The 23,907-nt window shown below is 38.8% G+C and overlaps 1 protein-coding gene across 4 annotated transcripts in view; it reads left to right on the top strand.

Annotated features, from left to right (window-relative positions):
• The window catches only part of USF3 (upstream transcription factor family member 3), a 48,245-nt gene extending 31,510 nt beyond the window's left edge, over window positions 1-16,735 (top strand). For 3 of the 4 annotated variants that reach the window (XM_037835577.1, XM_037835578.1, XM_037835579.1), the window contains 3 exons: window positions 673-755; window positions 5,611-5,707; window positions 8,508-16,735. In XM_037835577.1, the coding sequence (XP_037691505.1) occupies window positions 673-755; window positions 5,611-5,707; window positions 8,508-14,959 (6,632 nt within the window). In that variant the 3' untranslated portion in view covers window positions 14,960-16,735. The remainder of the gene's footprint in view (window positions 1-672; window positions 756-5,610; window positions 5,708-8,507) is intronic. The other variant, XM_037835580.1, reaches the window with a different exon arrangement.
• Window positions 16,736-23,907: the final 7,172 nt, after the last annotated feature.

The following is a 23,907-nucleotide window of genomic DNA, read 5'->3' as shown; positions in this document are numbered from 1 at the left end:
GAGAAGGGCCTCACTTACAGACAAATTTTAAAGTCATAGCTCATAAGTTTGGAACATTTCTCAGTTAATTGGTAAGTTTTCAGTTGCCCAGTTTCTTATATGGAAATGGTCCTGTATAGCCAAAGTAGGCAGCCTAAACTCCGTAGAGAAAACCAAACTAATGCCTTCTCTTATCTATTTTAACTCATACTCAATAGCTGTTTCTATACAAAAAGGTCCTCTAGTCTTCCTAAAAGATGTATTATGGTTTATAAATCTACCTAGAAAGGTCTGATTTGACTATGTGCCATAAAGAGGCAGCTTTCTAACAGCTTGTTTGTAGGCTCTTGAGACTTAGATATTAAAACCTCTAGTAATTACATGAAATATAGTATAATAATGGCCTAATAGTAATAGAATATTACAGTTTGTTTATAATTTGAACTTAATAATAGGTCCCATTCTTTAAAATGATAATTTAAGAACAGCTTATGTAGATTTCTATAATACAAGACTTAAAATATGACTTTCTTAGAAACCTTATTTCCTTATTATAATTATCTGTCTTCAGTACATACTGTATGATAAGTTTCTTAGGAATTTCTTTACCTAAAATTTCTTTACCCAAGGAGAATGAGGCACTTTGACAGTAGTAGTATAAGATTTGATAAGTGTATTTTTTTCTTTATCTAGTGGAGAGGCATAGAAAGAAGAAAATCAATGCTGGGATAAACAGAATAGGAGAGCTGATCCCATGTTCCCCTGCCCTGAAACAGGTAAGCAGCACACCCATATTTGCATTCATTACTTGTGAACAGATAATCCCCTAGGTTGTTTCTATGCTTAGAGTAATTGTTTTTGCTTCCTATCATTTATAGACCCCTTAAGTCATGTTTTCTCTTGAATTACTAAGCCAGTCCCACAATTGTATATATGTTTGTGCCACTGTATTCATCAAATGCTTCTTTTATTTTTCTGCCAGCACATGTTCTTTATTACCTTTAAATTCTAGATAGTAAATTTTGGACTATTTTGAGGATCTTTATTTTATTCCCCAATCCCCACTAGTACTTAAATTCTGAGCTAGAGCATGACAGTTTTTCCCCAGTGAAGCTTTTTGTTTCTTCTGATAATGAGGATAAAATGTGCTTATTGAAAACCCAAAAAATCAAACAAACAGAAACAAAACAAAGCAAAAAAACATTAAACAAAATTGAAATGATCTGGAAAGTATAAAAAAGTTTAAAAAATACATGTGTATTCTCTCCCATTTTCCTTAGTTAATAACCACTATTTAAATGTTGGTACAGGCATTGCTTTATGACTATATCTATACATATACAGCCAGTGCCTTTTTTTTTTTTTTTTGACAAGACCAACATTTATTGAAAACTAATTCTATGCCAGGCACCTTGAATGCATTTAAGGCTAGTGGCAAGCCTATGAGGAGGGGCGAGTCTGGTCTCCCGCCCCTCCCTCTTCCCACCCCCTGCAAATTTTATTGAGATATATTCACATACTCTATAGTCCATCTGGAGTATACAAGTAGTGTCTCATAGTGTCCTCCCCTGGTTGTGAAATCATTATCACATTCTGTTTTAAACCATTTTCATTGCATAAAAAGAAAAATAACAGACATAAAAAAAAAAAAAGCCCCAAACACTCCTTACCCCTTATCCCTCCCTATTACTGACCCCTAGTATTGGTGTGGTACACTTGTTACTGTTGATGGAAAGGTATTAAGATATTACTGTTAACTATAGTCCATACCTTGCAATAGGTACTTTTTCCCCATATACCAATCTATTATTATCTCTTTGTACAGGTGTTGTACATTTGTGCTAGTTCATGAAAGAACGTATTTATATTTGTAGTGTTAATCTTAACGTCCACCTCAAGGTTCACTGTGTTATACGATCCCATATTCAAACCTCTAGCTTTCCTTCTGGTGACATACATGACTCTAAACAACCCCTTTCAACCAAATTCACTTACCGTTCAGCACTGTTACTTATAATCCCAGTAACGAGCTACTGTCACCTCTATCCATTCCCAGACATTTCATTTTAACGTCATTAAAAATTCTGTGCTTAATAGGCAACCGCTCCCCATTCTCTAGCTTCAATCTATCTCTTGGTAACCTGTATTCTACGTTTTATGACTATGGGTTTATATGTTCTGGTTAGTTCATATTAGTGTAATCATATAATATCTGTCCTTTTGTGTCTGACTTATTTCACTCAGCATTATGTCCTCAAGGTTCACCCATGTTGTTGCGTGCTTCAGGGCTTCATTCCTTCTTACTGCTGAGTTATATTCCATCATATGTATATTCCACATTTTGTTTATCCGTTCATCGGTTGAGGGACACTTGGATTGTTTCCTTCTTTTGGCAATTGTGAATAATGCTGCTATGAACATCAGTGTGCAAATGTCTGTTTGTGTCCCTGCTTTCAGATCTTCTAGGTTTATACTGAGTAGTGGGATTGCCGGGTCATAGGTCAATTCAATATTTAGCTTTCTGAGGAATTGCCAAACTGTCTTCCACAGCCAGCCAGTGCTTTTTTGAAATCTACTTTGGGAATTTTCACTCATGGTTAATAGTGGACTTTTTTTGATTATAGTCATCTTTCCTCATGTGGCTCTCTTTCCTTTCTATAGTTGTTAGATAGTCTTAATGATAGTTAAGAAGTATTCCATTAAAAGGGTATACTGTTATTTTTGGTAGCCTTTTCTTTTTAAATTAAACTTTAATCAAAATAATATATGCAAAAATTAACATATACTTAGCAAATAGCCTTAAAAAACTTAAAACAACAAAATTAGTCTCTACTTGCCTGCTTCCCAATCTCCCTTTATACACCTCCTCAGAGGCAGCCGTGCTCAACTGTTTCTTCTGTATTTCCAAATGATATACTTAAATTGGTATATCTTGATTTAACCATTTTAGGTATTATCTTTTGTCTTACTATTATACTTTCCCCCTGGCTCCCCTCTCTCTGATCCTCCCAATATAATCCTATCACAACTTTTGGTTAAATCAGCATTCATTTTTTATGTTATTAAAACTTTGTAAGTAGTGTTCACTGTTGAGCCAAATGGTGTACTCCTTTTATGTTTCATTTCATGTACAACATTTTGGTTTTCTGGAGTTAATAATTGCCTCAATGCTTTTCATTTGCTCAATTTTCTCTGTACCTGTCTTTAATTCTTCACATTTTTCCAATGATCCCTTGGTATTTTTTTTTTTTTTTTTTTTTTTACATTATGCAGGTCAAACGTACTGCATAATTTCCATTTTCCCTTTTTCCTTGAGACTTTCCTTCTGGAATTCTCTGTCCTCCTTTTTCAATCTCAACTAGTTACTCTCTTCCAACTCTTCTGCTTTCTTCTTTCAGTCTTCATAGTTTAAATTCCCAAGAGTCTTTATTTTTAATTTCTATTTTTTTCATAGTATACATTTGTTCCATGGATATAATATTGTCTCATTTCTGAAAAGTGTTACGTAGCTTTTTTTTGAAGGTTTTCTTGGCTTTTCTATGTTGTCTTGGTTTCTTCTGAGTTCTTCCCCCCACCCTCCTTTGTTTTAATTGTTTGTCTTTCTTGTTGGAGGCTTTTCTTAAGTTTGGTGCTACCTAGCTGTTTATTGATATTTGAGGCATTAAGAAGCCAGTTAGGTAGGCTTGTCTTTTGGTGGCTTTCATTGTTTAGTGAATAGCTGGTGAGCTAGTTTATTTTATTGGGGGACTCTGAAATATCAGTATTTGTAGTTTTTTTTTCCTTTTGGGGTAGAGAAGCCCAACCCCTCACCCCCAAGAGTTCTTTAGCCTCCTACCTGGGAGGGGGATGGTGGGAAGAAGAGTTCAAGCCCAGTTGTCACTCATCTAGGAGCTGGGTCAGGGAAGAGAGTGCTGGAGAGTCTCATGCATTAGTAGGTAGAGTTTTACTTTACCTCCCAGTTTATACTTTTGGAGCCTCATCTTGTCCTCTTCTGTGCTAAATATCCCCGAGACTGAAATTCCTGATTCAGATTTCACAGAAAATAAACTTTCCTCTTGATGCTGGGACAGGAGAAGGAAGTCATCCAGCTGCATAGGATGGGATGGGGATCTAGGTGCTTATTACTTCTTAATAGGAGTCTTTCAACCAGTCCCCTCAGTTTTACCCATACCTCATTCCACCTTCCGTGGTAGCTGATGCTCTGGTCCTGAACCTTTCCAGTATTTCAGAAGGCCGAATTCCCTGACTTCTCAACACTGTCTCCCCTCAGCAAGGATTTATACTTCACTTTCTTTTTACCTTCCCCTGCAGAGTGATACTTAGACTTGAATAAATGTATTCTTTAGTCTTTTTTAAAATGTACTTTATTTTTTCTTAATACAGTGGCAAATTTAAGGCTGGCACTATGTCTTCTGATATGTTTTTCTTTTCCACATCTCAGTGTGTAGTAGCTGCTCAGTAAATATTGGTGACTGCCCAGTAAAATCTTATTTTCCTATTAATGACTTTCATTCCTATGAGTTCCTCAGAAGAAAGGAAACCATAACCATTTCACTTCCTTGGTGTCCTAGTATTTGCAATGAAAGTCAGTAGTTGCTACATGTCCTTCTCTCTGTTTGGAGTAGAGAAGCAGCTGAGTAAGTAATATCAAAGGTTCTGCTTCTCTTCAGACTCTTGTTTTAAGAAACAACAATATCAATTTTCTTTTTCTACAAGATTTCTGGAAGGATACACAAATAACTTAATAGTGGTTGCCTCTGCAAAGGAGTCTGAAAATCTAAAGCAAAAAGGAATGTTACTTTTCATTATAGCCCTTTCTAAAATTTCCAATTTTTTTTTTACTCGATGCACATATTATATTTTCAGTTTTTAAAATTTTTGTAAAGAATAAAGGAACACTTTGACCTAACATACAATATTTTTGTAAAAGCCTAAGAATAACATTTAATCGAGTGACATTTCTTTCTTAACCTGTTGTTTAGAATAATTTGGAGTGGTGGTCAAAAGAGTAAAGTATAAGCTTAAAATCCAAAATCTTTACATGATTTTGAAGGCCTTTTCTGACCTTTTCTCCTCCTACTCTGCCCCGCTCACCTACTTGCTATTTCTCAAACATGTCATACTCAGGCCTGCCTCAGGGCCTTTGCCCCTGCTGATCTGCTACCTGGACCCTTTTCCAGAGAGCATGGTTCTTTTTATTTCCTTCAGGTTTTTGCTCAAGTGTCACCTTATCAAGGAGTTCTTCCCTGACCTCCCTGTACAAAAATAGATTATAGCAGAGTAACTTCCATCATCACTCTAGCTCCCATACCCCCCCCGCTTTATTTTTCTTCATAGCACTTACCACCGCTTGAAATATATCAAGAGCAGAGACTTTGTTTTGCTTACTTTTGTATCCTCAATGCCTAGAAAAGAGCCTAACACATTTTAGACTTTAAATAAATATTTAGAAAAGAAAAATGAGCAATAAAAGCTTTTGAATATAGCACCTATTTTAAATTTTGAAAAGATACATCTTGTATATATGTGATAAAACCAAAGCAAATGCAGGCAAGCCCCTCTGACTCCTTTTATTTAAGTCTCTCTGGCAAGTCTTACTCTTCAGTAAAACCTTTAAATTTTCTTTGGCAGAGCAAGAATATGATCTTGGACCAAGCCTTTAAATATATAACAGAATTGAAAAGGCAAAATGATGAACTCCTGCTTAATGGAGGAAACAATGAACAAGGTAAAGATTTTAAGACTTTGTGTTGTTTTTTACTTTTTAAGGCCTTTGTGTCATAGTGCAACTTACATTAGGATATGGAAGGTGGTTTTTTTTTTTAACTTTTTATTTTGAAATATTTTCAAACTTACAGGGGTAAGTTGCAAACATAATACAAAAATTATACAGAGAACTCCAATATACTCCCTACCCAGATACCTAGATTTACCAATTTTATTTTCTTTCCTTCCTTTCTTCCATCTTAACTACCTACTAAACCTTTGAGAGTATGTTGCATACATCATGCTCCTTTACCGTTTCATACTTCCATGTGCATTTCTTAAGAATAGTGCTTTTTCATCCAAGAACATTACTAAGACCCTGCACTCAATGGATATAGGAAGACAGTGTTGAAAATAAATACATTTTAGTTTAACTCTTTCCCCCCACCTCTTTCAGCAACTCTAATCTTGCTGGCATTCATACTTTTGATTTTAGATTCTTCTGTGTAATTCACATTTGCCTAATTCATGATGCTAATAAAACCAAATTTCCACTCTTCCAGTAGGATCTTCTAGCCATAGAAATCCCATAAGAGGATGTAGGGAAGAGTTCTGTTCAGTGTAGCTCAAAAGCAAGATTAACTATATGCCTGCACCGTGACTTGACTCTGAATTAAGTCAAAGGGCCAAAATATTGCATTCATAACTTTTTATATTGCATGTAATATGTGCATCAGTCTACCTGATCATTTAGTGATCTTTGATTTTTAGATGAAGTGACATTTTATTCTGTCAAAAGATCAAAAGAGTTCTCTCTCTCTCTTTTTTTTTTTTTAAACCAGCTTTGGAGATAAGGTTTGCTTGTAACAGTTGAAAAGCTGAAAAGAAAATTATCCCCAGCAAGTCAAGGTGGTAGCCAGTTTGAATTATCCTTTATTTGTGCCTCTAACAAGAGCAGACACTTTCCTGTGACAGTGCAGTAGGCCACCTTAAAAGGAGAGAAACAAGAACAGAATTTGCTGAGGTAGGGGTGAGATGCCTGTGTTTATTGCAGTGGGTTGGAAGGATATTGGAAAGCATGTACAGGGGTCAGTGTTCAGAATTCTTGTTTACTTTTAGTTAGGTAACATCTTGTCCTCTCACTTAGCTCAGCTGTCTTTTATGGACTGGGCCCCTTTTTTGTGATGCTGTCAGATATATAATATATCTAACCAGTTTGAGGCACCCCACAAAAGGGATGTTAAGGCAAGAATAATGTGCATACTTTTCTAATGAGGGCTCCTTTGGTTTCAGAGCACTGAGGCCCAGGCAATCAAGTTACCTTAGGGAAAAGGGAAACTATTTTAAAAGATATAAGTTGCATGGGGCTCTAGAGAAGCTGAACAGCCAGGCCAGGGATTGGGGGCAGCACCCGAGGCAGCTTAAATCTAGCTGTGTTGTCATCTCTGTCATTATCATTGTTTCTCTGGTTCTTTTTTGTGCATCTGTTCCATTTTCTTTCTCTCAGTGGCTTCCTCTGCAGCTCATCATGCACATGACAGTAGCATTAAAGCAATGGCCTTTGGATTCAGCTCTACCTGGATTTGAGTCTCAACTTCACTTACTCAGTAGCCTTTGACCAGTTATTTAACCTCTCCAAGTCTCCATTTCCCTATCTTAACTTGTAGATAATTATAGTATCTCATTGGTTGACTTTAGGAAAAATATATAATTACTCTGAGCCTGTTTCTTATCTCTGAAAATGGTGATGATGATGGGTAGTCCCCAACATCATGGCCTTTATGACAATCAAAAGAGATAATGCATATAAATGTTTCAGACTAAAAGCCTGGCACATAGTAAATGCTTGACAAATGTTAGCTGCTTTCATTATCATTATTATCACTATTAAATGAGTGAAAAGTGCTGGGCGTATGGTAAGTATGCAGTAAGTAGAAGTGATGATCATTATTGTTTAGTCCATAATGGTTGCCCATTAATTTCTAATAGCAATAGCACACCGGCATCTTTCTTCTGTGTCTCTTAATTTAATTACCTGTGAAAAATAACCTGCTAGTCTCAGGCTCATCCTTGTTTAAATGGAACTTTCATTTCAGGCTACCTCAGGGCATTAGCGTTGAGGGGTTGCTGCCTTTGGTGATGGGAGGTCAGGGGACTATGTGCCTACCAGTTATGGAAAAGCAGGTGGCGATGGATGGGACCACAGGGCATAAAATACCTCCTCCATCCTAGGCTGCCTCATTGGTAGCATCCGTGGGTAAAATAGTAGGGTGGTGATGGACACCTTTAGTGACTCTCCCAAGGAAAATGCAGTTTCCAACATTATTGCTTTCTTTAGTCTTCTACCACTTTACTTCTTATACAATCTCATTTCTTTCCATTTTTGTTTTTCCAAAGGGTAAAATAGAAATTATTTAAAAATCATTTATAGAAGAACGTATTATCACCACAAGTAATGTGAGCCGTTGCAGCATTTAAATGATATCATATTGATGTTCAGTGTTATTTTCTAAGCATGTTAACCATAATATTGATATGTCTTCCCTTGCTTCACTTTTGTGAAATTTTTTTGAATTAAGAATTTTGAGATTTCTACATTTTGAATAATTTTTCAGTTGTTAAGCTTTTGAGTTACATACTTTAAATAGGATGGGATGGGGTTTGAGATACCATTCTGACAAAAGAAGGGAGCTGAATATTCTCAGTTGAGGGATTTAGAATGCTGGAATTAGAATTCAGTGGTATAGAACACAGTTATTTCTCAAGTTATTGTATATTAATACAGATATTCACAGGTTCTATGTTTGTTTTTATTGTTATAGCTGAAGAAATTAAAAAGCTACGGAAACAACTGGAAGAAATACAAAAAGAAAATGGCCGATACATTGAATTACTGAAAGCAAATGACATATGCTTATATGATGACCCCACAATCCACTGGAAGGGAAATCTTAAAAATTCGAAGGTCTCTGTTGTTATTCCTACTGACCAGGTTCAAAAAAATATCATTGTTTATTCAAACGGGAGTCAGCCTGGTGGAAACAGCCAGGGAACAGCTGTTCAGGGGATAACCTTCAATGTCGGTCATAATTTACAAAAGCAGACCGCCAATGTGGTGCCAGTACAGAGGACTTGCAATCTTGTGACTCCTGTATCTATTTCTGGAGTTTACCCTTCTGAAAACAAGCCATGGCATCAGACCACAGTTTCTGCACTGGCTGCCAACCAGCCTGTTCCTCTTTGTCTTCCTGCTGCCATTTCTACTCAAAACATTCTTGAGCTTTCCACCTCAGAAAGCGAATCAAGTGTGCTTGGTGCCACCAGTGGCTCACTGATTGCTGTTCCATTTGGGCCTGAATCTCAACAACATCGTTCCTTTCACACATCTCTAAATGATCAAAATCCTTCTGAAAATATGAATGGGCAAGAGAGCCCCAAATTATTGCAGAAAACAGTCTCTTGTGCTACGAGCATCCCCTCCAGCTCCTCAGCAACTGCCACTAAAGTGCAGCATGGAAGCAAGCCCTGTCGGAGTAAACAGGACTGCAGAAGTGATTTGCAAAGCACTTTTGTTGTTTCAGTTGCCACCACAGTCTGCTCTCAACGTCCCAGATCTGTAGGTAATTCTTTTCCGGTGAACATTAACAAGGGTACAGACTCGACAAGTAGTTCCACAGTGGTGTCACCATCAGCCCCTGACCTAGGGAAGACTGTCACTCCTGTAAGCAGTGTTTCTGCAAATCCTTTGGACAGTGGTTGGACTCTTTCTTGTTCTTTGCCTTCTTCGAGTATTAGTGCTTCAGATTTGAAAAATATTAGTAGCCTTATCCGAATTTCCTCAGCTGGAAATACACAGACAACGTGGACTACTTTGCAATTGGCGGGAAACACCATTCAGCCCTTAAGCCAGACACCATCTACCATTGTGACCCCAGAATTAAATGAATCTGGTACCAGCCCCACTGCAACCAACCACAGTAGACATGTGGCTACAGGAATCAACTTGAATAATTCCTTTCCAGCAGATGGGCAGCCAGTTGAGCAAGTTGTTGTAACCTTGCCTTCATGTCCATCTATACCTATGCAGCCACTAATTGCCCAGCCACAAGTTAAATCTCAGCCTTCAAAAAATATCCTTCCATTGAATTCAGCAATGCAAGTGATTCAGATGGCTCAGCCGGTTGGGTCGGCTGTTAATGCAGCTTCAGCTAATCCAAATGTTATCATTCTTCAGCCACCCAGCACCACCCCATGCCCAACAGTGGTGAGAGCAGAGGTTCCCAGCCAAACAGTAGGTCAACAGATAGTGATCATACAGGCAGCTAATCAGAATCCTTTGCCACTCCTCTCTGCTCCACCTCCTGGTTCTGTGAGACTCCCTGTCAATGGAGCCAGTGCTATAATAGGGTCTAATAATTCAGTGCAAAATGTTTCAACCCCACAAACTTTTGGAGTAAAGCATCTTGTCCACATTTTACCAAGACCTTCCTCTTCATCAACATCTAATTCAACACAAACTTTTTCTGTTGCCGTGTCAAGCCAACAAGAATCTCAAACCATTTCTTTAAACGGACAGCTCTTTGCTTTGCAGCCTGTGATATCTTCATCAGGAACTACAAATCAAACCCCTATGCAAATTATTCAGCCCACCACCAGCGAAGATCCAAATACCAATGTTGCCCTGAATACATTTGGTGCTTTGGCCAGCCTCAATCAAAGCATATCACAGATGGCTGGGCAAAGCTGTGTACAATTGTCTATTAGCCAGTCTGCCAATCCTCAAACTGCTGCAAATAGTCAAATCACCACAGCTAACTGTGTTTCATTAACAACTACTGTAGCGCCTCCCGTGACAATGGATAATTCAGCCACACTACCCAGTACTTATAATCTAGTGACTACTCCCTCAGTGAACACTGTAGCTTGTTTGCCATCTAATGCGAGGTCAAAAAGGATGAGTAAGAAGCCAGGTGCCAAGAAACACTTAGTAGCTATCAAGTCAGCAGGTCCCCTGAGTCCAGCCAGAGATGTGGGGAAGTTAGACTGCCCCTGCACTGAAGGCTCAACAGAGCCATCATGTAACGATGAACTGCTGGAAAACCTCCCTGTTGTGTTACCATCTGTTGCTATGTCCCAGGCAAATAGTGTAAGTGTTTCTGGTTCACATTCTTTGGAAGTTGTGAATTCTGAATCAGTGATATCTGAGTCTGTATCCAAATCTAAGTCAGCAGAAGAGTCTAGCTCATCCTCCCAAGAGGCTGTGACAAGCAAACATTTTGCAGTTGTCCCAGCAAAATCCAAAGATTCTTCCCCCATTTTGCATCAAGAGACATCTCAGGATAAGCCACCAACTGGTTTGGCATTGTCAGATGCTGCCACATCCTGCACTTCAGCCAACGTGTTGATTCCATCTCCAAACGATCCCCACATTTTGGTTTCTCAGGTTTCCGAGTTGTCCTCTACCACACGTACTACAAATACTGACTGTGTTTCTGAGGTAGAAATCATTGCTGAACCTTGCAAGGCTGAGCAAGATTCATCAAATACAACGCAAACCACAGGTCTCTTAAAGGGGCCAAGTTTAACTGCCTTGCTATCTGATCTTGCTAAAGAGAAAGACCCTCAGAAAACATCTCTTTCAGTCCAGGTGGATGATCCTGACTTCTCTTCTGAAAAGTCTAAAATGGTTGATTCAAGTGTGCATTTGCATTCCAAACAGGAACTGTTGCTGATGAACAGCGATGGTGGAGATCCCCCACAGCATCATTCCTGCCTCCCTGATCAGGAGGTTATTAATGGTTCTTTGCTCACTAGTAGACAGGCTGACTCTCCCATGTCAACCAGCTCTGGCAGTAGCCGTAGTTTCTCAGTTGCATCCATGCTTCCTGAAACAACTAGAGAGGATGTGACCAGCAGTACAGCAACCAATACGTGTGACAGCTGTACCTTTGTAGAACAAACTGATATAGTAGCTCTTGCAGCAAGAGCTATTTTTGACCATGAGAACCTGGAGAAGGGAAGAGTTGGCATCCAGGCCGATATAAGGGAAGCTTCTTCCAAGCCTTCTGAGACATCATCTTTAGAGGGTGGCCAGCCTTTCAAAACACAGATACCTAAAGAGAATGGCACAGGACAGGCAGAAGCAATGCCGAATGAATTCAATTCTCAGGATTCAATTGAAGCAACTGTGGATAGGCCCCTGGAAAAACCTAGTTGTTCTGTAGGAATTAAAACATCGAATTCCTCTTTACAGGTTTCATCTTCTCAGCCACCAACCATCACCAGTTTAAGTGTGAATAATCTTATCCATCAGAGCAACATCAGCCATCCTCTAGTCAGCTGTGCAGGTTTATCCCAAACTTCAGAGCAAACGACTGTTCCTGCAACTGTTAATCTGACGGTTTCATCCAGCTCCTATGGCAGTCAGCCTCCTGGACCACCTTTGATGACTGAATATTCTCAAGAACAGCTAAATCCTATGACTAGTACCATACCAAATTCGCAGATTCAAGAGCCACTCTTAAAGCCAAGTCATGAAAGCCGTAAAGATTCTGCTAAGCGTGCTGTTCAAGATGATCTTTTACTTTCTTCAGCTAAACGTCAAAAGCATTGTCAGCCAGCCCCACACAGGCTTGAAAATATATCCTTGATGAGCCGAACACCAGACAGCATTTCGGATCAAACTCAAATGATGGTTGGTCAGATCCCTCCCAACTCTTCAAACTCGGTTGTGCCTGTTAGCAACCCAGCACATGGAGATGGCCTTACACGGTTATTTCCACCTACTAACAACTTTGTGGCCCCTGTACTGAGGCAGAATGAAGTTCAGTGCACTTCCCAGCCTTCAGTTGCTGAGCAGCAGCAAACCCAGGCAAGTCAGCACCTACAGGCCCTGCAACAGCATGTTTCAACTCAAGGGGTGTCTCACCTTCATAGTAACCATCTCTACTTAAAGCAGCAGCAGCAACAGCAAGCAGGGCAGTTAAGAGAGCGGCATCACCTGTATCAACTGCAGCATCATGTACCTCATGCAGAGAGCTCTGTCCACTCTCAGCCCCATAATGTCCACCAACAGAGAACTCTACAACAGGAAGTTCAGATGCAGAAAAAGAGGAATCTCATTCAGGGCGCTCAGGCCTCTCAGCTCTCCTTACAACCGAAGCACCATGGATCTGATCAATCCCGACCTAAGAGTGGTCAGCCACATCCCCACCATCAACAGCTGCAGCAACAGATGCAACAACACTTCGGAAGCTCCCAGCCAGAGAAGAGCTGTGATAACCCTTCAACAAGCCGGAACCACCATGGCCATCCTCAGAACCATCTTAACCAAGACATTATGCACCAGCAGCAGGATGTTGGAAGCAGACAGCAAGGTTCAGGGGTTTCTTCTGAGCATATATCTGGGCATAATACAATGCAGAGACTTTTGACATCAAGAGGATTAGAGCAGCAAATGGTGTCCCAACCGAGTATTGTGACCAGACCTTCAGACATGACCTGTACTCCACACAGGCCAGAGAGAAATAGAGTTTCAAGTTATTCTGCCGAGGCACTCATTGGAAAGACATCTTCCAATTCAGAGCAGAGAATGGGTATATCAATTCAGGGTTCAAGAGTTTCAGATCAGCTTGAAATGAGGAGTTATCTTGATGTTCCTAGAAATAAGAGCTTGGCCATTCATAATATGCAGGGTCGTGTGGACCATACCATTGCCTCAGATATCCGCCTTTCTGATTGTCAGACATTTAAGCCAGGTGGAGCCAGTCAGCAGCCCCAGAGTAATTTTGAAGTACAATCTTCAAGAAATAATGAAATAGGTAACCCTGTATCATCATTGAGGAGTATGCAGTCCCAGGCTTTTCGAGTTAGTCAAAACACTGGTCCACCAATTGACCGTCAAAAGAGATTACCGTATCCACCAGTTCAGAGCATTCCTACGGGAAATGCGATTCCACCAAGGGATGGTGAAAATACATGCCACCAAAGTTTCATGCAGAGTTTACTTGCCCCTCACCTCAGTGATCAAGTCATTGGGAGCCAGAGATCACTCTCAGAACTTCAGAGGAACACACAGTGTGGTCCATCCTCTACAATTGAATATAATTGTCCCCCAACTCATGAAAGCATCCATATTAGAAGAGAGAGTGAGAGTCAGAATAGAGAAAGTTGTGACATGTCCTTAGGTACAATTAATGCCAGGAACAGCACCTTGAATATTCCTTTTTCAAGTTCTTCTTCCTCAGGAGATATTCAGGGTCGAAACACAAGTCCCAATGTGTCTGTACAGAAGTCTAATCCCATGAGGATCACTGACAGTCATGGGACCAAGGGCCCCATGAATCCTCCAGTCACAACCAACATGCATGCAACTGCAAGGCCAGCCTTGCCGCATCCATCTGTGTCTCACGGAAATGCTGAGCAAGGGCCTCCTGCACGTCAGGCAAATTCTTTGGTTCCCCAGCGATCAAGGCATCCTCTGCAAGACAGCAGTGGTCCCAAAATTCGTCAACCTGAAAGGAATCGTTCTGGAAACCAAAGACACAGTAATGTCTTTGATCCAAGTCTTCCCCATCTTCCTCTGTCTACTAGTGGCAGTATGATTCTTGGACGCCAACAACCCACTACAGAGAAGAGAGGAAGTATTGTTCGTTTTATGCCTGATAGCCCACAAGTACCTAATGATAATTCAGCTCCTGACCAGCATACGCTATCACAAAATTTTGGATTTCCTTTTATTCCTGAAGGTGGCATGAATCCACCTATAAATGCTAATACTTCTTTCATTCCACAGGTTACTCAGCCCAGTGCCACTCGAACTCCAGCCCTCATCCCAGTAGATCCCCAAAATACTCTGCCCTCCTTCTATCCCCCATACTCTCCTGCTCATCCGACACTGTCCAATGATATTTCGATCCCCTATTTTTCTAATCAAATGTTCTCAAATCCTAGCACTGAGAAAGTAAACAGTGGAAGTTTAAATAACCGATTTGGATCAATTTTATCTCCTCCCAGACCTGTTGGTTTTGCTCAACCAAGTTTTCCTCTTCTCCCTGATATGCCACCGATGCACATGACCAACTCTCACTTGTCCAATTTTAATATGACATCTTTGTTTCCAGAAATAGCTACAGCTCTTCCTGATGGCTCAGCAATGTCACCCTTGCTTACAATAGCAAACTCCTCTGCCTCTGACTCTTCCAAGCAGTCCTCGAACAGACCTGCCCACAACATAAGCCATATTTTAGGTCATGATTGCAGTTCAGCTGTTTAAATACTGGTAGATTAAATGTAAATGTAATGAGTGAAACTAAAGTGTATTTGTGTGCGCATGCACACATACTTGTACCTGAAGAATGAGATTGTGGGTGTATGTCTTCGTGCTTGTATAATCAATTTTCAGTTTTATTCTGAATGTAGGGAAGCCACTTCACTGATGATGCAGATTGTCAAAAACAAAATTTTTTTAAAACTGCATGGTGTGCTTTCTTATTTCCCAAACAGACTTACATTTACAAGTTTGATTTATCTTTTATTCCTTAAATACAAATCACTTGAAAGTTTGGGGAGATCATCTTGGCATGTGCTGCATATGTAGGAAGGAACCTAGATTTTAAACTTGATTGTTGGTAATTTGTAAATTATATAGTTGAGTTGCTATCCAAAAATATAGACAAAGTGATATAACACAATGACTTATAACCAAATGCTGGTGAGTGTCGGCATCTAGAGCAGTTTCTTAAACGTGGCAGGCACTGAAGTAATGTTGAATTATATGTCCATGGTTATAGTCAGGCAGTTAGCATATAAATGAATTATGTATAATCAGCCTTTATCCCCAAGGTTTTATTCAAGTTGAGGCTCCTTTTTTGATTATAATAATTCATAACTTATTTGAATTTCGTGTCTTGTTCTTCAAATTGGGGAGCCATGTTATTCTTTAATGTGCCAAGATCCTTTAAAGCAAAGGTCTTCCTTAGACAATTAGCCTTAAAAATGAAAGCTAAAAAGTAAAGTACATGAATTTTCTCCATTTTGTACTTTCATTTTGCATCAGGCCCTAAGGATAAAAGCAGTAATACGAAGTTTTGCATGTGTTCTTTTAATGATTGTTGTTTCATCAGTTGAGTTTTGTTTTAGTATTCTGTCTTCATTCTATTTATTGAATCTTGAAATAAATTGTTTTGCATTCATTAATCATTAGGACTAATCATCAGCGAGTAGTTGTGTTTGGATGCTGCACATTCATTTGAGCCTTATTTTTAAGATATGTCTGAGCAGAGTCTTAATCTCTGTCAGTATTTTCATTTATTGATATTTATATTTAAAATATGGCATTGTACATTGCATTATTAGCCTTCATAATAGAATTATAATGAGATGAATTTTTCATTATTTTTTCTGATGGTAGAGGTGCTTTGGAAAAAGTCTTTTATACATATCCGTGTGTGTGTGTGTGTACAGAAATAGATTTTAAAGTATAAACTGGTTCTTTAAAAATAGGCCTGCCCTCTGTAAATGGAAAATTGAGAACTGAGATCTGCTGAAATATAGAAAAACTTGATGTAGGGGTTTAAAAAACTCCCACTGAAATTAATAATTAATTTAAAACCCATGCACACTCAGAGAGACACACACATGCATACTCATTGAATTTTGAAAACTTAGCAACAAAAAACTAAGAAAACAACCTCTACACTCATATTCTTAAACCCATTGCTTTTTGTTGTTGCTGTATTCTGCCAAAAATGGGATGGGGTGGGGCAGAGGAAGGGAAACATGCATGTAAATTGTTTGCTCTGTTAAATTAAACCCAAGGACCAGCATTTTTTTCTTCCTATAAAAATCTTCCTAAGTCTTGGTCAGAGCAGTTAATTCCTGTGAATACCTCTTCTAAAGACTCAGCAAAAGGGTCATCTGTGCCTCTTCAACTGTTCTAACCAAACTTTCCTATCTATCTATTCCTGCTGCCGATGAAAGCAGCCTCCTGGGGACAAAAAAAAAAAAAAAAAAAAATTGTTGTGAACAAGGAAAACTTCTGTTTTTCTCCCTTCAAAATGGCCATAGGGAGGGAAGGTAGAGCTTCGTGAATAAGTCAGTTAAAACAGCAGGTAAACAGAGTAGGTAAAACTTCTGAGGAAAAAGTGAGATTATGACTTGCTCTTTATTTCTCTTAACTGAATTTTTAAGCTTTAACATTCAAGTTTTTCTTTATACTTGAAAGGTCTGATCTGCCAATTTCAAGAAGGGCAGTTTTCAGTTTGTTTGGCTATTCATTTTCTCTCTCAAGCACACGCATATGACTGCACGGTGGCTATTGAGTTCTGAAGAACTGGAGACCCTTAGATATAATTGGATTTAAGGAGAAGCTCAATCAGCTGCCTTTTAAATTTGAATTGTTGCAATGCAAAGGCCCCAAAGCCTGATAATTTCAGATATTTTTGTTACATTAATTGTTTTTTTCTTTTCCTTTTTCTGCTCAGTTCTGTTCAGGGATAGCATGTGCATTTCTCAGAGCTTTCGTTCCAAGAATATAACACTTTGATCCTGAATGAGTCTCTACACTCAAGTAAGGCTTACCTGATCATCTGAAGGGAGGTGTGACCATCTGCAAACGATTGGGCTTCTGTTTACCTGTAGCTCTAATTATCTGATATATATGCATATATATGTCAGAGATCATTTCAAATATGGACTCGATTCTAAAAGTGTTCAGAACATAGTGCTCCTATTTGGATTTAAAAGCACAAGTAATAATATTTACCAACAGTGTTAGCTGTTTGAGAATTACAGCTACATGATTTTGGGGGAGGCAATTTTATTTTATAACATACCATGGTATCTGGATATAATTTTTGGCAAAGCAATGGCAGAAAATGTCAATTTTGGTTATAGTAACATACTTTTGGCTTGCTAATGTATGATTCTAGAAAGTAAAACCATTTCCACAAATAATTTTGTAATTTCTGGAAGTGCATAAACTTATCTCTGACTCATAAGTGAGAGTCGTTGATTAAATAATTTCTTTTAACATATTTATCACACAGAATCAGTTACAGAAGATTAATTCCTTTGAATATTTAATAGGTACCTTCTAATGAGGTGAACTTTTTCAGATTTCTGTTCATGTATAAAATTTTAATGTGTCAATCATAGATAATAGAGTTTGATGTCATTTCTTTTTTGGGTACATACAGGTTGCTTTGGGATATCTTATATATTTTGTACTATTTCAGGAAATTTATTTTTGTTTTTATTGTATGACTTTTGGGGGTACCAGAGATGGCACCCTTTTTCTAAGTAAGGTGTGAGAATTCCACAGTAATCATGCTTTATAAAATTTAACATATCAGAACTGTGAAAAGAGAAGAACAGAGAGGGGAATGTTCTTTTGTATCAGTTTCCAGTCACATATCAGAGTTATGTTGAACTGGAATGAAAATCAACTTTAAAAAATTAGCCTTCTTAGAAATACAAAATTATTTAAGTATTTAGAGATAATTTATTTGCCTTGCTCTTGCCTTCTAGCATTAGCCATTTCATAGAGAGACTAAAACATGTATTCCAAAAAATGTGGAAACACATTTTAATTGGAGTGAAGCATAGAACATATGAGAAATATGCATCTTCCTAGCTTTATCCTTTCTTGGCACGTGGTTACACAGGCTCTTACTTTCTTCTCGCTCCATGTCAGGCAGGAAGTGGGAAACCTGGTCATTTCCTTAGCAGGATGATAACTCCTTTGCCTCGAAATATTTGGGCCCACCATCCACTGGATCAGTGTGTAGAATAGTGAAACATACTCCTCAATCAGTGATTCCCAATTCCCGGCTTTGTGGATCACTGTTTCCTAGTCTCTTAAGAGGTGACACAAATTTCTTGAAACAAAATTAGTTCATAATTGATTTAACATTTCAATGTGCCATACAGCTCTGTTCCTTGTTTTGGTGGGTGTGTTTTTTTCCCATGGAGGAATAAAGAAAGGGCAAAGTCAAATGGCATTGGGTTGAAATCATTTGGAGCCTGGAAGTCACTGTTGTAATACTGTCGTTGTCTGTATATATCCTGCCCTTGCCCAGAGAGAACGCACCTATGGCTGTGTACACTCAGAGGGTAACAGTAGTAGCTAATGACCAGAAAGACTAGTGTGAAGTTAAACTGTGAGTGATGATTTTATGATACCTTTATGCAAATTAAAGGCAGAAGTTAGTTTCTTCTTGAGATGCCATTTTGGCCGAATGCTACCATTTTTCTTTCCCCGGAGTTAGACAGGAAAGAGTCCTTTTTTTTTTTACTTAACCATATTCTCTCTGCATTCTACATTTCCAGTGTGAACCTAAGAGTGATTCTACTAGAGACTGCAGGGGGACACCAAGCTTGAGATTGAGGCAGTCCAGTTATATTGGTAAGAAGCGTTGAAGACTTTCTTGGACACAGAGCTTCTAGCTCTGTCCACATGCCTCTACCCTGGTACTGCACTTTACCTGAAACTGTGCCTCTGGTCCTTAGACCAGTCATTGGAACATATCATCCACCCACTCCTCTGTTATAGCAAAGGACCAGCTGGGATGGTACATACTGTGTAATCAAACACCTCCTAGAAGACAAGTACAGCCGATGTTTCTCACTGTTGCCTTATCATTCTCTGAGCCATCTTTGATGCCAATCTTGACAAACACCAGTTAACAGGAAAACTCCTTTTAAACTCAGAACTTGTATATGATGGTCATTAAACATCCTTATTTCTAGATTTGCACAAATCCTATCTACCATAACCTTTTTTTCTTTTTCTGGCACATGGGTGTGATCAGATGCTTCATAAACATACGCCAACTTGGGTTAAAAATATTGGGCATATTATGCAAGTTGGTGTTAGTTTGGATGACTGCATAAATGGAAGATAATTTCATTTGTAATTTGACTTTTTTTTTTAACAGGTGATATTAAAATTTTTTTTCTCTCCTTCATTGTGTATACAGATATGTACCATACTATCTCATAGGAACTTAAAGTTTACTTCATCTAAATCCCTTCTTCACTTTTCTTGGTCTCTGTCCCCTCTATAACCCAAGTCTTAAAACTATTTTTCATCTGTGAGGTCACTGAGGCACTGGACTTGACTATAGTGGTAACCTTAAAGGGGAGTTGGATCGTTGATCTTCCAAGAAGAATGGGACCAGACAGTGTTGCTTAAGATGCTGCAGTTGTGTTACTGTGAAGAAAAGATTCGCTTCCACTTTCAGCAGACCGTATATATTTTCATTTTGGTAAATAAGGTGAAAAATTCTGAGGCGAACATAATTACCTTCACAAATTATTTATAGATACACTAGGTGAGAAGCTTACTGTAGGGCAGTCACCAGGAAAAAACTAATTGTAGCGCTTTCAATAGTGTAATATTTGTATCTATTGTGCCAGCAGTGTCTGCTGTGCAGTGTGTCCTATTACTGTAAATCCCCTGGTTTATAATTCTAATGGAAATTAATTTGTTTTGTAATGGAATCCAGAGCAGATATGTATAATATCAGGATTGTCCTACAGTTGTAAATAAGAATAGGTCCTGTTTATTTTGACATCTTTTTACAAATGCATTGTATTAGGGTGTGAATATTCTAAACCATGCTCTTGTTCAAAGTTTTGAAATTTTTATTGTTAAATGTAACATTTTAATGGTTGTAATAATTATTTGTATAGATCTGAATATAGTATTTTATTTAAGAAAATAAACTTTGCATTTTTGCATTGTGAATTCTGTCTTTTCTCGTCATTGCGTACACCACCTCAGACCTGATATTAACTTATCTTGCTTACCGAAGTTTTATATTCAAGTAGTCTTTCAGTTTTGCCAAAATTTCTGTAAATGATATCATGATACATTTCCCATAGGGATTGTGTTCATGATCAAAGAATCAACCTCAAATAAATCATAATCATGACCAACACTCTATTGTTAGAGCAAATTATATACCTCTACTCACTGTAAAAAACAAACCTAGAATTTAAGATCTAGGAAAGTATATAGAAATGATTTCATTTCAACTCCCCTCCCTGTGAATTTTATTTGAGTAAATGGAAGCACAGAACTTTGGGGACAAGAATTAGGGTTTTCATTATAGCTACCCACATCAGCTTGGTCAAATCTCACAAACATAAAGTTTGTGAGGGGAAAAACAAGTTGCAGAGGACCATGTACATTTTTAAATTGTTTACATAAAGTTTAAATGCTTGTAAACAAAATAGTGTATATTTGTTGTGGTAAAAAATTATAAATTAGGGAAAGGATAAACCCAAAGTTCAGGAGAATGGATATTTCTTAGGAAAGGGGGGAAGGGAATGTTATCAAGGAGGGGTACTTCAAAATCCTTGGAAAGTTCTATTAAACAGAATGAAGGATACCTAGGTGTTTATCTCATTTACATTTAAAGTTATTGTCTTATCAATATATGAAATATATCCTAATGTTAAAAAAAGTAAAATGAAGGACATTAGAGATCATTTTACCCCACACATTCCAGTATGTTAAAGCACACATACATCATTGCCCTTGTCCTAACTTGTTACAGAGTTCAGATTAAAACAGTATTCTGTCAAGTGTTTAGTGTTCTTTCTGTTTCTTTCACTTTCTACTTCCCATTCATAGCTCATGCAAGGAGTCCCACTGTACCATAAAGGGTATGCAACTCTTAAAAATGCAACTAATATGCAAAAATTCAATCCCCTTAAAATGAATTTGCAAGCTATAAAAGCTATAAACTTTATAATTTTGTTAGCCTTCCAGTTTGGTTAGGTGCTGGAGGGGAAAATGATTTTAACGACATATCTCTTTGAAAAGCTATCTGGGTGAATTTCAGTTTTGGTAGGATATAGTAGCTAATGGCAGGTCATAGGTCCCACTATGACAACTAGAATAAAAACATAAATTAGGAAAAATGCCTTGATTTGGACATTTCTGAGCCTCAAAACTGTAAGCTAATAAATGTCCATTGTTCAAGCTGAACCATTTCATGATGTCTTCTTTTTTTTTTAATATTCATTTTATTGAGATATATTCACATACCACGCAGTCATACAAAACAAATCGTACATTCGATTGTTCACAGTACCATTACATAGTTTTGTACATTCATCACCAGAATGAATCCCTGACACCCTCATTACCACACACACAAAAATAACCAGTATAATAATTAAAGTGAAAAAGAGCAACTAAAGTAAAAAAGAACACTGGGCGCCCTTGTCTGTTTGTTTGTTTGTTTGTTTCCTTCCCCCATCTTTCCACTCATCCATCCACAAACTAGACAAAGGGGAGTGTGATCCCCATGGCCTCCCCAATCCCACTGTCCCCCCTCATAAGCCACATTTTTATACAATTGTCTTCAAGATTCATGGGTTCTGGGTTGTAGTTTGATAGTTTCAGGTATCCACCACCAGCTACCCCAATTCATTAGAACCTAAAAAGGGTTGTCTATATTGTGTGTAAGAGTGCCCACCAGAGTGACCTCTCGGCTCCTTTTGGAATCTCTCTGCCACTGAAGCTTATTTCATTTCCTTTCACATCCCCCTTTTGGTCAAGAAGATGTTCTCCATCCCACAATGCCAGGTCTACATTTCTCCCTGGGAGTCACATTCCATGTTGCCAGGGAGATTCACTACCCTGGGTGTATGAGCCCACGTAGCGGGGAGGGCAGTGATTTCACCTTTCAATTGGCTTAGCTAAAGAGAGAGGGCCACATCATAATGTCTTCTTTAAGCCATCTAGAAAACAAAAACAGATTTTGGTGTTGGGAGTGGGGTTCTGCTATTGTAAATACCAAAAATGTGGAAATGGCTTTGGAACAGGGTAACTGGTAGAAGTTGGAAGAACTGTGAGGTGGTTGATAGAAAAGGCCAAGATTGCTTTGAAGAGACTGTTGGTAGAAGTATGGATGCTAAAGTTACTTCTGATGAGAGAGTGAGAGAGAGGACTTAGAAATGAGGACTGTGTTATTGGAAAGTGTTTTGAAGTGGCAGAGAACTTGGTGAAATTGAGCTCTGATGTCAGATGGAAGGCAGAATTTGAAAGAGATGAGCTTGGATATTTAGCTGAAGAGATTTCCAAGCTAAATGTAGAAAGTGCAGCCTGGTTTCTCCTTGCCGCTTATAGTAATGTGCAAGAGGAAAGGGATAAGCAGAGAACTGAACTCCTGGGCACAAATCAACCAGACACTGGTTTGGAAAATTCTGAGTTTCAGGAAAGCAAGTTCCCAGAGAATAGTGCTCCATGTGGAGGTTCAACTGAACATGGGAGCAGTCAGCAATTTCAGTGCAAGTCAGGATTGGAGGTGCAGCTATCCAGGAAGGAGATGTGGAAAGTCCTGCTGTCTGATGGTTTGGACCCTAGTGTACTATATGTGAATCTGACAAGTTTTTTTGAGAGATCTGTAAGAACGAAACCACTGCCAGCCTGGACTAAAAGGGATGGCTTGAAGGAAAAACTTCAAGGGCAGAAACAGGGAAGCTGAGGTCTGCCTTGAAGACATCTTCTCAGACCAAGAGAGCAGACCCACCTATGAGTTTGGAAAGGGTGAGTATGGCTGGCACTTGGAGGGGGCAAGCCTTCTGCCCCATTGTTCAGGAGGAGTGCTGCCACCCAGTCTTCAGAGAGGGTGAAGTATTTTCCCAAGGGATTGTGCAGAGTCTGGCCACAACTGCACTCTTATAAGAGGGTTGAACCTGTGCTCCAGGGATTGTGGAGAGTCTGGCCATCCCCCCGATGCTTGAAGAAGGTGGAGCCTTCATCCCAGTGTTTGGGGAGAGCCTGACTGCTGTGCAAATACTTGGAAAGGGTGGGTCTGCTGCTATTCCCTAGATAACCCTCAGAACTTGAAATCTAAGGGAATAAGCCCTGTGGGATTCAGAATTGTTTCGGACCTGGGACCCCTGTTTTCCTTTTAATTTCTCCCTATGGGAATGGGAATGTTTATCCTATGACTGTCCCTCCATGGTATATTGGAAGCAGAGAACTTGTTCTCTAGGTTTTACAAGTCCACAGATGGAGGGGAATTGGGCCTCATAACAGGCCACATCTATAATCAATTTTGATGAGAGACTTCGTACTTAGTATTGTTATTGAAATGACTTAAGACATTTGGGATATTGTAATGGAATGAATATTTTGCATATAGAAGGAACATGTTTTGGGGGGGGCCCAGAGGGTGGAGTGTGGTGGCTTGAAGCTGTATA

The sequence above is a fragment of the Choloepus didactylus genome, chromosome 1 (assembly GCF_015220235.1).
Source record: "Choloepus didactylus isolate mChoDid1 chromosome 1, mChoDid1.pri, whole genome shotgun sequence".
NCBI classification, from domain to species: domain Eukaryota; kingdom Metazoa; phylum Chordata; class Mammalia; order Pilosa; family Megalonychidae; genus Choloepus; species Choloepus didactylus.
This window is presented reverse-complemented; position numbering and strand designations above follow the sequence as displayed.